Below are 16,698 nucleotides of genomic sequence, written 5' to 3'. Positions count from 1 at the left end.
GAGAGCTTGCTGGGCAATTGCCAAGCTATGGTTTCCACAACAAAGGTTGGCTTTTCATGTTTCTATTGACTTCAGAGAGCGCTATAAGAAATACTGGATTCTAGATAAGTCGCCTCCAGACCCGTGTTCTTCTCAAACATCTCTATTTCAGTCTAGGCTGCTAACCTTGGTTGGGTATTTCCTTTCAACGTATACTCCAGACAAGAACGAATCGTTAAAATGAATATGCAAATGGTAGAAAAACTTGTATGGTGTATTTGGTTTTTTTCGCTCTGATTTTATTGGAGCTCTATAAGCCATGCGTTGTGTAAAATCTTCTTTTCCCTGCTAAACTCATCTCCTGAGCACACCTTAACATGTGATTTGATATCACTGGGATTCCCAGCTCCAACCACTTGAGTCTCTCTGCACACATTGTGGATATGTTGTTCTCTGAAACCAACCAAATTGCTTTAAGAAGGTCCAAAACGCAAGGAAATAAATTATCCAAACCCTGATGTGCCCCATCTTTGCAGGCATCAAAAGCTTTAGGTTTTGTTTCTTAGCGGATAAATGAGAGCATCATTCAGGCTGAATGACAAGAGAGTATACTGAAACCAAATGCCCATCGGAAAGCCCCACTAAATCTGGCTGTATGAGATCATGGAAAACTCAAATCAAAACAGAACTGAGGCAAACTGAGAAGATTCCTAATTTAAGGAGTGGCTCAAGAAGAAGCACATTAATATCCTGGAGTGGCCTAGCCAGTCTCCAGACTGTAATCTGATTGAAAATCTGTGGAGGGAGCTGAAATTTCGAGTTGCCAAATGTCAGCCACCAAACCTTAATGATTTGGAGAGGAACTGCCAAGAGGAGTGGGCCAAAATCCCTCCTGAGATGTGTGCAAACCTGGTGGCCAACTACAGGAAACGTCTGACCTCTGTGATTGCCAACAAGGGATTTGCCACCAAGTACTAAATCATGTTTTGTGAAGGGGATCAGATACTTATTTCCCTCATGAACATGCTAATCAGTGCATCATTTGTTAGACAAGCATTTCTTTTGAATTTGTTGGTGCTATTCTGTCTCTCAGTGTTACAATACATCGAACATTCGATTTTTAGACCGATCATTTCTTTGTGAGTGGGCAAACAATCAAAATCAGCAGGGGATCAAATACTTATTTCCTTCACTGTACTTCTGACCTTTGCACTTTGTGTTACTTATTCCAGATCCCTGCAATTTGTGCATTACTTACTTCTGACCCCTGCACTCATTGTGTTAAGCCTGACCCCTGCACTCGTTGTGTTAAGCCTGACCCCTGCACTCGTTGTGTTAAGCCTGACCCCTGCACTCGTTGTGTTAAGCCTGACTCCTGCACTCGTTGTGTTAAGCCTGACTCCTGCACTCGTTGTGTTAAGCCTGACCCCTGCACTCATTGTGTTAAGCCTGACCCCTGCACTCATTGTGTTAAGCCTGACCCCTGCACTCATTGTGTTAAGCCTGACCCCTGCACTCTAAGGGTTACCTGCTTCTGACCCCTGCACTCTGAGAGTTACTTATTTCTAACCTCTGCACTCTGTGTGTTACTTACTCTACAAGTGCTTATCGTGTATTAGGATAGCACAGTGGCTTAGTGGTTAGGACTTCTGCCTGGCAACACCAGTTGGTTCGAATCTGCATTGAGTTTGCATGTTCTCCCTGTGCCTGTGTGGGTTTTCTCCAGGTACTCCAGTTTCCTCCCACACATGCTGGTAGAGTAATTGGCTCCTGTCTAAATTGGCCATAATATGTGTATGTATGAATGTAATTTAGGGACCTAAGATTGTAAGCTCCTTTGGGGCAGGGACTTATACGAATGTACAACAGATGTGAAGCACTGCGTAAAGTGTGCTATATAATGTAATGCAATATAAAGAAACAAAAACAAATGTTTATCACCTTGAATAAGGGCAAGGACCCAAAGTGGACATTTTTGCACTTTTTTGCCCTTTAATTTGATGCACTTTATAATGGAACCTCAATACATTTGGACTATTTGAGGTTCATCTTTTTGTTGGTCCATCTTTTTTTTTGAGGTGCATAACTTTTTGTTGGTGTGTTGGCTCTTTTCTCGAATGAAGAAAAAAAACCTGACACGGGTTTCAAATCCTTCTTTACTCCAAAATTTCTCCAAAATCTAAAACACGCATTTTGACTTTAGATATACTTTAACCGCTTCCACACCGCCCTAGAGCAGAAATGCTGCTACAGGGCAGCACGGGTGCGCAAAATCACGTACTGTATATATATCCGGGTAGGGAGCGCGCACGCGCCACAGCTGCCAATCTTCGGGTACCGGCCGGTGATTATTTTTCGCCGGCGCCCGGTGATTTCTGACGATCTCTGACGGGGAGGTGAACTGTTTTGTTTCCTAACAATTCTCCTCCGTCAACAAGTTTTTTACTAGGGGGAGGTGTCTGTGTGTTTCACTGTAAGCACACTGCTTTGGATGGCTGTACTGTGCACAGCCATCCAAAGCAGTGTGCTTACAGTGAAACACACAGACACCTCCCCCTAGTAAAAAACTTCCAGCACACAGTTAACCCTTTGAACTTGAAGCACAAAATCATAAATTATAATTTAATAAATAATCATAAAAAATAATATAATAATAAATGTAATTCAATAATATAATCAAACCAAATACACTGAAATTTGAAATAGAGCGCCAAGTTCGCACATCACTGAGCAAAGTCGCAGAATCGTTTTCAGTGTCTGATGAGGAATTTCCCCCACGAATCATTATCACTCAATTCTGCAAGTGGTTCTGATTTACTATCGCTGTTCTCTAGCCGGTCTAAAACCGCTTTTGACCTAAAGGGACGCTTTTTGGACGCCATGGACGTTTCTCAGTTTCCAGACAGAAAGAACAGTAAAAATGCAGGCAGGGCGCCGGACAAAGCACTCGGGACAAAATGTATGTGAAATGGTTTGATACAGGAATGTTATACTATGTGATTTTAGTGTATTTAGTGAATGTCACTGTTTTACATTTTTTAATTTCCCGCCGTTCCGTCCCCGTACGTCCCGACGTCGCAGGGAACGGAACCCAGAAGATGGATGCCGGCATCGGCCGGAGGACATTGCCGGGGACACTGCAGGGGGGACATCGCGGGAGCGCAGGACAAGGTAAGAGAAGAAGAGATCCCGGAGCAACGCTGCAGTGTAGCTCGGGGTTACCGCTTGTGGTGCTGAAACTTTACCCCGAGCAACACTCAGGAATACCGCCAGGGGGGTTAAAGTAACGCAGTGCCGTAACGAAAAAAATGGCCTGGTCAGGAAGGGGGGTAAATCCTCTGGAGGCCAAGTGGCTAAAGGCAAATAGACTGTGCACTTTGCTCCAGAGCTTAGTAAATGAAGTAAAGTTTCACTTTGCAAAGAATACCCAATCACATGCAAGAAAAAAAAAATCAAACAGAATTTTTGCTTGCACATTATTGGACGATGATGGTCTAGTCAGGAAGGGGGGGGGGTGGTAAATCCTTTGGAGGGCGAGTGGTTAAGTAAACTTGTATTCTGAATATTTGTAGTTATTGCTGCCTCTAGCTGATCTATAAACGGCACCAGAAGAAGGTATGAAACTCTATGCCGGCATATTTGTATTTCGGACCCGTCGTGGGCCCCGGCTGTCGGGAATAATGTGTGAAATAGCTGCCAATTCATGACGCATTTTCCGCAAAGCACAAAGAGATGCCTAGTTGCTCTTCAAAGCGCTCGGAGGCTTTTTTGTTGTTTGTTTTCCTCTGTGGCCGCGGCCGTGTGATGTGCCGTAGCCGGAACGCCGGGCTGTACCTTGGGCTCCCGTAGGCAGAGGTGGGAGCGACAGACATCACAAGAGCAGAGCTGGTGCATGGTGGAAGCTGATAGCAATCTCCCCCGGGGTTACTGCTGCTCCCTCGCCGTCCTACTCACTATCTTTTCATCTGGATGCAGCAAATGCCGGCCAATTAAACTCATCTCTCCGGTCGCATGTACAACCTCTGCACAATGGCACAATTTCCGGATGCTTTTGACCGCTGCTGACCTGCCTTTGCCTGCCATTCTGATGTGTCTGGGATTTGTCACAGTGCCATATAAATAGACTGCGTCAGTGCTTTCTGGGGCTGAGATTTCAGAGCAAAGAGTTCAAGCGTAAGGGAAAGGAACTCCTTTAAGAGATAAAGAAAATATTGGAGGAAACAGAACACATTCCCTTTATCTATTATGTTTAGAGGGAAAAAGATTTTTATTTTTTATTTTTGTATTTAGAATTAGACCATTAAACAACCTCATTGGCATACCTTTACATAGGCTATCCCCCCTGAATGAATGCTGCTGCCAGGCTCATCCACCTTACCAACCACTCAGTCTCCTCCACCCCTCTCTGCCAATCCCTCCGCTGACCTCCACTCAGTGTCCTCCACCCCTCTCTGCCAATCCCTCCCCTGACCTCCACTCAGTGTCCTCCACCCCTCTCTGCCAATCCCTCCGCTGACCTCCACTCAGTGTCCTCCACCTCTCTCTGCCAATCCCTCCGCTGACCTCCACTCAGTGTCCTCCACCCCTCTCTACCAATCCCTCCACTGACCTCCACTCAGTGTCCTCCACCCCTCTCTGCCAATCCCTCCACTGGCCTTCACTCAGTGTCCTCCACCCCTCTCTGCCAATCCCTCCACTGGCTTCCACTCAGTGTCCTCCACCCCTCTCTGCCAATCCCTCCACTGGCCTCCACTCAGTGTCCTCCACCCCTCTCTGCAAATCCCTCCACTGGCCTCCACTCGCCCAATGAATAAAATTCAAAACACTAACAACAACTTGCAAAGCCATCCACAACTCTGCCCCACAGCTACATCACCAACCTGTTCTCAAAATATCAACCAAACCGCTCTCTTCGATCCTCCGAAGACCTTCTGCTCTCTAGTTCCCGTGTCAACTCCTCCCATGCTCGCCTCCAGGACTTCTCCCAAGCTTCTACCATCCTGTGGAACTCCCTACCCCAATCTGTCCGGCTGTCTCCTAATCTATCCGCCTTTAGATGAACCCTGAAAACCTTTCTCTTTAAAGAAGTCTATCCTGCTTCTACCTAGTAAACTGCCATTTATTTCCTCCATCAGCTCCTCTCCCACAGCTATTACCTTTGTATCACTCAGCCCTTCCTCCTAGATTGTAAGCTCTAGCGAGCCGGGCCCTCTGTTTCCTCTTCTACCAAATTGTATTGTAACTGTAATGTCTATCTTCATTTTGTAAAGCGCTGTTGGCACTATATAAATCCTGTATAATAATAATAATAATCTTCCACTGCCGGCTTATGTATCCCTGCGGCATAACCCGCGATTGTCAGGATACCCTGATTGGCTGTAGTCACTGTTCAGCTGACTTTTTTTCCCACCTGACTTCTCAATCAAAGTTTTTCAAGCTAAGTGGTCGCCAATTCACTGGAATTAGTCAAAATGCAAGCCATGTACAGCCAGCTCCAGAAGGTTTTACCCCCTTCATGACCTGGGCAATGTTTGCTATTCGGCACTGTGCTACTTTAACTTGTGAGGTCATGCAATGCTGTACATAAATTAAATTTATATCCTTTTTTCACACAAATAGAGCTTTTTTTGGTGGTATTTGATCCCCTCTGTGTTTTTTATTTTGTATTATATAAATGAGAAAAGACTGAAAATTTTGGAAAAAAAAAAACCAACAGTATTTTTTACTTTCTGCTAAAAAAACATATCCAATAAAAAAAATTTAAAAAAGCAAATGTCTTCATAAATTTAGGCCAAATTGTATTTTGCTACATATCTTTTGTAAACAAAAAAGCCCAATAAGCGTATATTATTGGTTTACATGAAAGTTATAGCATCTACAAAGTATAAAATATATATTGGAATTTATGCAGCTATAGATGCTATACTGGTAATGGCGGTGATCAGCGACTTATAGTGGGACTGCGATAGTGCAGCAGACAATCTAACACTAACTGACACTTTGTGGGAACTGGCTAACTGACACTGACATCTCTAATGACACTAATACAGTGATCAGTGGTAATATTTAATAACTTATAATGGTACTGCAATAGTGTTTCGGGCAATCTGACACTAACTGATGCTGATATTACTAGTGACACTAATACTGTGATCAGTGATACTATACATTGTCACTGTACTAATGGCTGGGAAGGGGTTACCATTTTGAGGCAATCAAAAGATTTTTTGGGCCGGTTTTTACTCCCTGCTTTGCAAGAAAAACACAGGTACATTGTCTGTAAAGAGCCCTGTGTTGTTTACCAACACAGGGCTCTCTCCTGTCATTCGCTCATCCAATCATCATAAATCATTGGCCGAGACCCGCTGATTGGCTTGTGCTGTAGTGAATGACAGCCCAGCGAGGATGGAAATGCCAGATCATATGTATGTACGTGATCTGGCGCAGGAGAGCCGCTGGCCCGCAGTATTTCTGTTATTGGTCAATTGGTTAAGCTGGCCATACACTGAGGGCTTGTTCACATGAAAAATCACATGATTTCCGATACTGCACCAAAACACGCTGCCTTCTGCAGATGCGTGCAGGTGCCATTTGTTCTTATCTTATCAGCCCCACACATCTGACCAATGTGGGTGCCATTGCGCCCTGCAAAATGCACAGTACTTTGCGGTTTGGTGTGGTGGCAATTTTAAAAACCATTCCTGCACAATTTTCTGGATGTTTCATGCATGTATGGAAACCCAATAAAACGAATGGGCTGCTCTAAACGTGCCACGTGCAAGAAAATGTGCAAGCTCGAACGCACTGTGTGGACGAGCCCTGATTGTTGTTTTTTTTTGTTGCAGGCTGAATGAAAAAACAGCTGATTCCTCCATCTACATTATTCAGCTTGGATGGACGAACCTCCTACTGGGCCACACCGGCTGTCATGATACCTGAACAGCGGCTAGTTCTGATAGGATGCAGCTGCTCATTGGGCGAAAATAATAGACTTCTGTTGAACCATTGGGGCTGGCAGGACCACCCACTGAACAAATTTTATCTGATTCCCCAGGAAATTCACACAGTGTGTGGCTGGCTTCCAGGGTTCCAGACAGTTGGTTTTCTATCCTGCTGTGAATACAGGCCTGATCCTAGCAGAATCTCAGATCACAGCTGTGTGATACCTTCCTGTCTCCTCCTCATACAGTGTCCTTTAGATCTTCAGTTTACAGGTACGCTCGACCAGTACTGGGCTTTCCTATTAGAAAGCCCAGCATGTACTGCACACACTGAAGCATGTTAGCATTTTCAGGAGAGGTCAGCAGTGGTAGATTACATTTTTCCCTTATTATTATTATTATACAGGATTTATATGGCGCCAACAGTTTGCTCAGCGCTTTACAAGATAACGGGAGACAATACAGCAACAATACAGTTCAATACAAGAGGGATAGGAGGACCCTGATCCTGGGAGCTTACAATCTAGGATGTTCACAGCTTCTCCTTTCATTGAAATGAATAAAACTGCAAGCAGAGATGGTGGGAGCAGCAGGTGTGCAGACCAAGGAACTCATTGTAGAGATGGCGGGAGCCACTCATAATGGGCACAGCAGGTGTGCAGAGATAGTAAGAGCCACTCATAATTGGCATAGTAGTGGTGTAGACCAAGGATCTCAGTGCAGAGATGGTGAGAGCCTCTCATAATGGGCACAGTAGGTATGTAGATCAAGGATCCCAGTGCTGAGATGGTGAGATCCCCTCATAATGGGCAGGGTAGGTGTGTAGACCAAGGATCCCAGGGCTGAGATGGTGAGATCCGCTCATAATGGGCAGCGTAGGTGTGTAGACCAAGGATCTCAGGGCCCTGCTCTTTGGAGCTTACAATCTACTTATGACAGGTTTCCTTTACAAGTTAATTTTCAGGGTAGGGTTACGTGTTAGGATTCAGGAGAAGACTAGGGTTTAGTGTTAGGGTTGAGTGTTAGGGTTCAGTGTTAGGGTCCACCTAAGGATGCGGAAAATGTTATAGGTCAGAGGGATTTTGTTAGGCAGTTTAATTTAGCTTGCATTCCATGCTAAGAGCTCCTTGCTGAAAATAATGGACGTTTATTAAAGAGCCCGGACATTTAATGACAGTGAAAGAACACCACGCTCTGTGTTAATGCACAACCCCCACATTCTTGATTTGGCAAGCAAAATGTACTTTTCACAGTAAGCACACCGTAAGCTTCTATATTCGACACGGTCAGCAGATCCCATTTCCATGGACAGTTCAGGTTAGCACTGTCAGGAGGAAGAGTGCTTAGAGATTTCTGCGGTATTACACTTTTTAGGCATGCCTGGGAAGATTAGTTTGGGCTGCAGAAGGCCTTTTTAATAACACTTTGGGGGGCATGCCTAATGCTTATGTGTATTTGTCCATCCTAATTGCATGATGGCCCAGTGATCAATATTTGACTGGGACCTCTAGCACTGTGACATTTATTTGGTAAAAATGATGGACATTCTTTGTGGCATTGCCGTCTGTTCTACTGTTGGATGTTCAGTATGATGTCATCTCCTGTACTAGTAATAGACATTCTGTTGGGCACTGTCTCTTGAACTAATCATGGAAATTCTGCATGGCACTGCTTCCTGTATTAGAGATGGACATTTTATATGGCAATATCTCCTGTACTTGCATTGGACATTCTGTTGAGTACCGACTCCTGTACTAGTCAGGGAAATTCTGTGTAGCACCGCTTCCTGTATTAGTGATTGACATTTTGTGTGGCAATATCTCCTGTACTAGTGATGATCATTCTGCATTGCACTGTCCACTGTACTCAGGATGGACACTGTAAAAGACACTGTACTAGTATGGACATTCGGTGTGACAGTGTCTACTCTACAGTTGATGGATATTCCATGAGGTACAGTCTCCTGTGCAGTTGATGGACATTCCATGAAGTACAGTCTCCTGTACAGTTGATGGACATTTTGTGCGGCAACATCTCCTCTACAGTTGATGAATATTCTGTGTGGCGATGTCCCTTTTACTGGTGATGGACATTCCACGAGGCAAAGTGATGGACATTCTGTGTGGCATTGTTTTTTGTACTAGCGATGGACATCCTGCGAGGTATAGTCTCCTATACAGGTGATGAACATTTTGTGTAGCAATATCTCCTCCACAGCTGATGGACATTCTATGTGGCATTGTCTCTTGTATTGGTGATAGACATTCTGTAAAGTATAGCCTCCTATACAGGTGATAGACATTCGGTGTGGAAACATTTCCTCTACAGTTGATGGGCATTCTATGTGGCATTGTCTATTGTACTGGTGATGGACATTCTGTGAGGTATAGTCTCCTGTACAGGTGATGGACATTCTGTAAAGTATAGCCTCCTATACAGGTGACGGACATTCTTTGTGGCAATAACGCCCCTACAGTTGATGGGCATTCTATGTGGCATTGTCTATTGTACAGTTTATAGACATCCCGGGAGTCATTGTCTCCTGTACAGGTGATAGACTATCCCTGTGGCAATATCTTCTGTACTTCTGATGGACATTCTGTGTGGCATTGTCCCCTGTATTAGTGTTGGACTTTTTCTGTGCAAGTGATAGACATTCGGTGTGGCATTTTCCTTATGTTATAATAATACTCATTATGTAAATTATGTAAAATATAAATTAAATGACTAAGCATGTCTATACATACCCCTCTCCTTGCTCCCGCTTCTGCATCTGCTCTGCTGCTGTAAACATCTCGTGTGTTTTGGTTGATTTTCTAAAAAACAGTAACAGAAAATTATGTAAAATTAATTCATATCAATTTCTACTATATCTGGGAACTGAAGTGACTCCACCAGAATTCCAAGTTCTGCCCAAACACGGTGCTCAAATGATGGTGTCGCGTGGGAAGAGCACACACAGAGGAAAATACATAGAATGGTACACGAAAATATTAGCATGCGTGAGGTGGAAATGAATTTTAAATGTTTGACAAGGTGGTATCTTACACCGGTGATAGAGCACAAGATGAGTGAGGAGAAGCAACCTTGGTGTTGGCGAGGGTGTGGAGGGTTGGGCACGATGTATCACATATGGTGGGAATTAGAGATGAGCGAATCGAACATGACGAAGTGGAATTCGTTCCGAAGATTTGGAAAAATTTGATTCGCGACGAATCCGAAGATTAGCAAACTTCGGATGCACGAATCGAATTTTCCCAAAAATGGCGGCGACATGTGTGGCGACAGGAGAAAATGGACAGAGAAGATGGGGCGGGGATCTCTGGGAAGGCGCGCAGACAAGGCGCGCTGACCCATAATGCATTCATGAGTCATGAATCATGACATGTGATCGCATTAGCCAATCAGCAGCCAGCCAGCACTGTGTAATGGTGGAGCTATAAATCGCGGCCATCTTAGAATTCTCCATTAGCCTCCGGTCATTCAAGAGAGACAGACCTGTCTGTATTAAGGGACAGAGTTAGGGCCACAGAGACTTTAGGGCCACAGAATTGTTACTCAGGGACACAGAATTGTTACTCAGGGACACAGAATTGTTACTCAGGGACACAGAATCGTTACTCAGGGACACAGAATCGTTACTCAGGGACACAGAATCGCTACTCAGGGACACAGAATCGTTACTCAGGGACACAGAATCGTTACTCAGGGCCACAGCTATCAAAGAATCGAAAATTTAAAGTGACATACACCCTTTTTTTTTTTTGGTGGCTGTCGTGCACAGTTGGTGCTGCAGTTTGCCGATTGTGCAAAATAAACTGACTTTCTGCTTCACAACCACTATTGTACGTTCAAAGAGTTAAATCCATTTACACAGGGGGCCAATGTTGGGACTACAGCGTTGCGTCAGCATATGCAGCGTCGCCATTCGGTGGCCTGGGAAAACCGTGATAAAGATACGGCGGTTCTGCCTGCCCCAGCCCCCACTCCATCACCCGCTCCGTTACTTGCTCCGTCACCCGACGTCAATCGCCCTCTATCAGCCAGTCAAGGCTCCAACACCTCAGCTGAGGGGAGTTGTCGCTCGTTGGCATCTTCCGCTCGTTCAGATGCTCCTTCTCCTGCTACTCCTCTTCACGGATTCCGTCAGCAGTCTTTCTTGGAATCCGTTTCCAAGAGACAACAGTTTGCGAGCACGCACCCGACGGTGCAGAAGCTGAACGTCCTCCTGTCCAAGTTGCTGGTGCTGCAGTCCCTCCCTTTCCAAGTGGTGGACTCAGCACCTTTCCGAGAAATGATGGCTTGTGCCGAGCTGCGGTGGAGAGTGCCAAGCCGGCATTTCTTCGCCAAAAAGGCAGTGCCAGCCCTGCATTCACATGTAGAAGAGATGGTGGGCCAGTCTTTGAGCATGTCGGTCTCTGCCAAAGTGCACGGCAGCGCCGACGTGTGGAGCTGTAACTACGGTCAGGGACAGTACATGTCATTTACGGCCCACTGGGTGAACGTGGTGCCGGCACAGCCGCACCAGCAACTTGGACAGGTCACGCCGCTTTTGCCTCCACGTTTGCACGTCCTTGGTCCAGCAAAGATGTCCGCCTCTACCACCTCTTCTTCCGCCGTGTCCTCAGCCGCCACCCCCGTGCCAAGTCCCATTACCCGACCGGCATATCACATGTGCAGGGCGCAACGGTGTCACGCTGGGCTGCACCTGGTATGCCTTGGCGAACGTAGTCACACAGGGGAGGAACTTCTGAGTGTAATGAACAGAGAAATCGACAGATGGCTGTCTCCGCGCAAACTGAAAATCGGAACCATGTTGACCGACAACGGAAAGAACATGGTGTCTGCTCTGCATCAAGGAAGGTTGTGCCATGCGCCATGCATGGCTCACGTGTTCAATCTGGTTGTCAAGCGGTTCCTAAAATCCACCATCCCACTGCAAGACATCCTTAAAATGTCACGTAAACTTTGCATGCATTTCAGCCATTCCTACACCGCAAAGCACACCCTCCTTGAGCTGCAGCGGCAGAACGGAATTCCACAGCATCGCCTGACCTGCGACGTTGCAACAAGGTGGAATTCAACCCTACATATGTTAGACCACCTTTACGAACAGCGAAAGGCCATCACCGATTTCCTGATGTTACAAGCGGATAAAGGTACTCCCCTGTGTAACTTCGATGTCAGCCATTGGCAGCTCATGCGTGACACCTGCCGCTTGCTCAGGCCCTTTGAGGAGGCCACGCTATTCGTGAGTCGGCAGGACTATGGGATGAACGATGTCATTCCTCTGTTGCACGTCCTGGAACAAATGCTGTTAACAATGGCTGGTCAGGGTGCGGTAGACATGGCGCACAGATCTCAACGCCACATGACCCCTGTGGGGGCAGGACAGGAAGAAGAGGAGGAGGTAGAGGAGGACATTGGTGCTCAGGAATTATTGAGTGAAATGGGTGGTTTTTCCACTCAGCCGACAGGAGTGGAGGAGCAGGAGCATCTGGTAGAGGAGGAGGAGGAGACAGAGGACCCAGACGCACCGTGGCAGTATGCTGTGGAGATGGAGGCAGGGAGTCCCTCGCATTCCTTGGCACAAATGGCCCATAGCATGCTCGGTTGCTTGCGTAGCGACAGCCGAATAATAACCATCAGACAGAGGGATGACTTTTGGCTGTCCACCTTGTTGGACCCTCGCTACCGTTCAAAAATGGTGGCCTTTTTCACACCTGCTGAGAGGGAGGCCAAAATAAAGTACTATAAAAACCACCTATGTAGTCATGCAGTATATAGCCCTATCGGCCACTTTCTGGCATCCAGTTGCTGTAGCCCCCATCACCACACTGTGCCACGGGCCCCTGTACCGCCTTCTCATACTGCTGCCAGATCCATCCTCTGCCATGTGCGTCTTTGTCGTCTGCTCACGCTACTGGGTTCCAGTTTTAAACCTAGGCCTGTGTATGGCTTCCGAATACTGCTGCCTCCACCGCCACCCTGCGCCATGTGCCACTTTCAGGTCTCCTTACACTGTTGGTGGGTTCCATTTTGTGATAGGGTGCTGTATGGCCTTCCATTGCTGCTGCCTCCACCTCCACCCTGCGCCATGTGCCTCTGTCGTCTGCTCACGCTGCTGACGGCTTCCGCTTTTTAACCGAGGCCTGTGTTTGGCTGCATCCACCGCCACCCTGCGCCATGTGTCTCTGTCGTCTGCTCACGCTGCTGACGGCTGACGCTGCTGACGGCTTCCGCTTTTTAACCTAGGCCTGTGTATGGCCTTCAATTGAAGCTGCTTCTGCTCCGCCACTCTGCCATTGGACTCTTGATAGTCGTCTCCCCACGCTGCTGCTGGGGGGACTTTTTAACATAGGCCTCTGTATGGCCTTCAATTTTAGCTGCTTACGCTCCGCCACTCTGCCATGGGCCCCTGTACCGCCTCCTCATGCTGCTGCCAGGCCCGTAATCTGCCATGGACCCCCGTACCGACTCCTCATGCTGCTGCCAGGCCCGTAATCTGTCATGGGCCCCTGTACCGCCTCCTCATGCTGCTGCCAGGTCCAGAGTGTGTCATGGGTCCCTGTACGGCCTCCCATTGCTGCTGTCTCCATCGCCACACTCTGCCATGTGCCACTTTCAGGTCTCCTCACACTGCTAGTGGGTTCTATTTTGTCATAGGGTGCTGTATGGCCTCCCATTGCTGCTTCCTCCACCGCCACACTGTGGCTCCAAACACTGGTTTTGGCCCCGTGACTGCCCAAATGAGTGAAGTGTGCGGTGATTCTAAGATCGACGGCACTCATCTGCATGTCATACTGACTGACAGTATTATTTCTCTTCCCCAGCAGACTCCAAGGGCATTTAAATTAAAGGTACAGTGTTCTGCACTAATATAAAGGCTCTCTGAAGCCTAGAAACACCCTTTTTATAAGTTAAATTCGCAGCGAATATATTCGGCACGAAGCGAATTTAATCGGCGAATTCGGCGAATCAGCCGAACCGAATTTTTGAATAATTCGCTCATCTCTAGTGGGAATGTTCAAAAATACAAGTATATCGGGAAAAAATTAGAAATCAAATCACAATTATCACTGGAATAGAGATAGGACTGGACCCTGAAACCTGTCTTTTTCATAATTCAATATTACCTGGAAATAAATATAAAGAACTGGGTATAATGTGCTACTTAAATGCAGCAAAAAGTCTGATTCCTAGGTTTTGGCGTAAAGTTGAGGCACCGAGGGAGGAGGATTGGATAAATAGAGTGGACCAGATTGCTAGAATGGAAAAACTTTATTATATGCAGGAAGACAGGATGGGGACATATCATATGAAATGGGAGGAGTTCAAAGTAAAGGTAAAGGAAGGTACTGAGTAAGTAAGCATAAAAAAAAAAAAAAAGGGAAAGAGAGGATAAGAAGAAATGAAGGGAAAAGAGGAAAGGCCAAGGAAAAGGAGAAAATATAGCAATTAGCCTAGCTTTCTTTCTTCTTCTTTTCCAAGCCTCGGTATCCAGAGGTTGTGAGATACAAGTCGATCGGATAGATGTCAGGGGTATATTGAAGCGGGGTGGGAGGGTTGAGAGGAGGGGAGTTGTGGGGAGAAAATGATATGAAATTAGTGTTTTATGAGCTTTTTGTAATGTTATATTTTACATTATGGAAATGTGTATCGTTTTACTTGAAAAATAAATAAATATTTAAATAATAAAAAAATAAAAAAAATGATGGTGTCGCTCACCCCTGCTGAATTCCCCATAATGCAAAATAAATGATAGGGGAGTTCAGCACAGTTTCCTGCTTGGGTTCATTCCCTACCCATGCATACAAAGTCCATTCTCTTTCATTCTTGCAGATTGCGAAGCTGCGACAGACAATGGATTGTGCATGCTTGGGTAGGGAACAAAACCAAGTGTTTTTTTGAGAGTTTTCAGGATCAAACATCCAATACTTGGTGTGTCCTGCCATCTGCAGCATTGAGTTGGGAGGACATTGTAACGAGCATCTGAAAAAGTAAGAATTTTTTACAAATGAGAGCACATCTTGGTAATGTATTGAGAACATTTTAATTCATAGGAAGCTTTTGTCAAAAGTAAGTAAAGGTGAACCAACCCTTTTATAGCAGGACCCACAGCCAGAGACACATGTGGACATTCTGCTCCGCTTTTGGGCCTGAGATTTCAATATCTAGCAAAGGGAAGTCCTCCAGCACCACCTTCCTATGCTGCTCTGAGAGGTCATATGACGGAGTACTGAGAAGCCGCAAAGGAAGCCGATGCTGAAAGATGTAAAAATGTGTTTCACATTCAGCCTGGGTTCACATATATGTAGTGTGATATATCGCATGTGATTCATACAGGAACCGCACCGCATTCCTATGCAAATGACATGCGATTTGTGTGCGATTGGAGCCATACATTATGTATGGCTCTAATCGCACCGCACCCACACCAAAAAGGTGTAGGACCGGGGCGGACTGACCATTTGGAAACTCGGGCACTGCCCAAGGGCCCAGGGTCAGTAGGGGGCCCCATGAGATGCCCCTGGTACCTTTTTCATAGGCTTTTTTGAGTGTGGATGAGGACACAGGGGCCCCATGATCCCCTATTGCCCGGGGACCCCATGAGTTGTCAGTCCACCCCTGTGTAGGACCCTTTTTTGGTTAACACTAGAATTGGATCACATGGGTATTCACACCTATGCGATCCGATTCTGCACATCGCACCGCGTTTTGCGGGCCACTTTTGGGGTAATTGTTAACTTATCATACACACCTGCAGCGGTTCGCATGATTGGGGTGTGATTCTGATGTGGTGTGGAATTCGCACAGAAAACGCTACGAATTCCACACCACATCAGTGTGAAGCAGGACTAATGTCCTTTAGGAACACCACCTTGCACCATACCCACCAATCACTGAGGCACTGTGGTACATTTTACTCGGCAGACTTTCTTTAGCCCATAGAAATATGTCCCTACCAGGGGTGGACTGACCATTTGGTAACTCGGGCACTGCCCGAGGGCCCGGGGACAGTAGGGGGCCCAATGAGATGCCCCTGGTACCTTTTTCATAGGCTTTTTTGAGTTTGGGCAAGGACACAGGGTCCCCATGATTCCCTATTGCCCGGGGGCCCCATGAGTTGTCAGTCCCTACCATGGAATTGGTTGAATGCCATGTCCCCCCTTCACCTTCCCCAGGGCAAAAGTTCCCATTCTTCTGCTGGCTATATTTGTGGGTGAGTATTGTGCCAAGTACTCCGGCAACTTTTTTGAAGACAAGCAAATATCTCAACAACCATTGTGTTGGCAATATAAAGTATCTGTGCACCATGGCCATCCTTACTCAGGCAAAATCAAAATTTCAGGAAATTGTAAATAAATAAAAATAATTAATTGTGCATTTTCCCCACTTCTAGCAATTGGTCCCCCGGCACTGGAGGTGCCTGCATAAGTGCATATACATGAACCTCTGGCTAAAATCAATTTTATTGTCTATGCATTATTTGAGCAGAATGTGGACATTGCATTCACTGACTGTACTTACAGAGTATTCTTCTTCCTCGGTGTCTCCAGCTGGAACCTTCTTAGACAGCTGCAAAAGATGTAATATTCTAATTAATATTTTAAAGATGAAACTTCCTCTGTATTCTGTGCTGGATGATTACATAGTTGATACACAATGGAGATCTCACAAAGTATTTCTGATTGGGGTTCACTTATTATGGTAAGGATCAGGGTGGATTTGATTTAAATCAAACTGATTTAAATCACTAGTCAGTAAGGCTTGATTT

At 46.0% G+C, this 16,698-nt stretch overlaps 1 protein-coding gene across 1 annotated transcript in view; it reads right to left on the bottom strand.

Moving 5' to 3' along the window:
* Nucleotides 1–16,698, bottom strand: part of CD247 (CD247 molecule) — a 197,022-nt gene that overhangs the window by 47,541 nt on the left and 132,783 nt on the right. Inside the window, exons 3-4 of the mRNA XM_089691942.1 lie at nt 16,452–16,499; nt 9,668–9,736 (exon numbers count right to left, since the gene is read on the bottom strand). Coding sequence (XP_089548068.1) covers nt 9,668–9,736; nt 16,452–16,499 — 117 coding nt within the window. The remainder of the gene's footprint in view (nt 1–9,667; nt 9,737–16,451; nt 16,500–16,698) is intronic.

Source organism: Staurois parvus, unplaced genomic scaffold, assembly GCF_062004578.1.
Source record: "Staurois parvus isolate SC_StPar_1 unplaced genomic scaffold, SC_StPar_1.0 ptg000574l, whole genome shotgun sequence".
Lineage (NCBI taxonomy): Eukaryota > Metazoa > Chordata > Amphibia > Anura > Ranidae > Staurois > Staurois parvus.
Note: the sequence above shows the minus strand (reverse complement) of the source record. Positions and strands in the feature narration are given on the sequence as shown.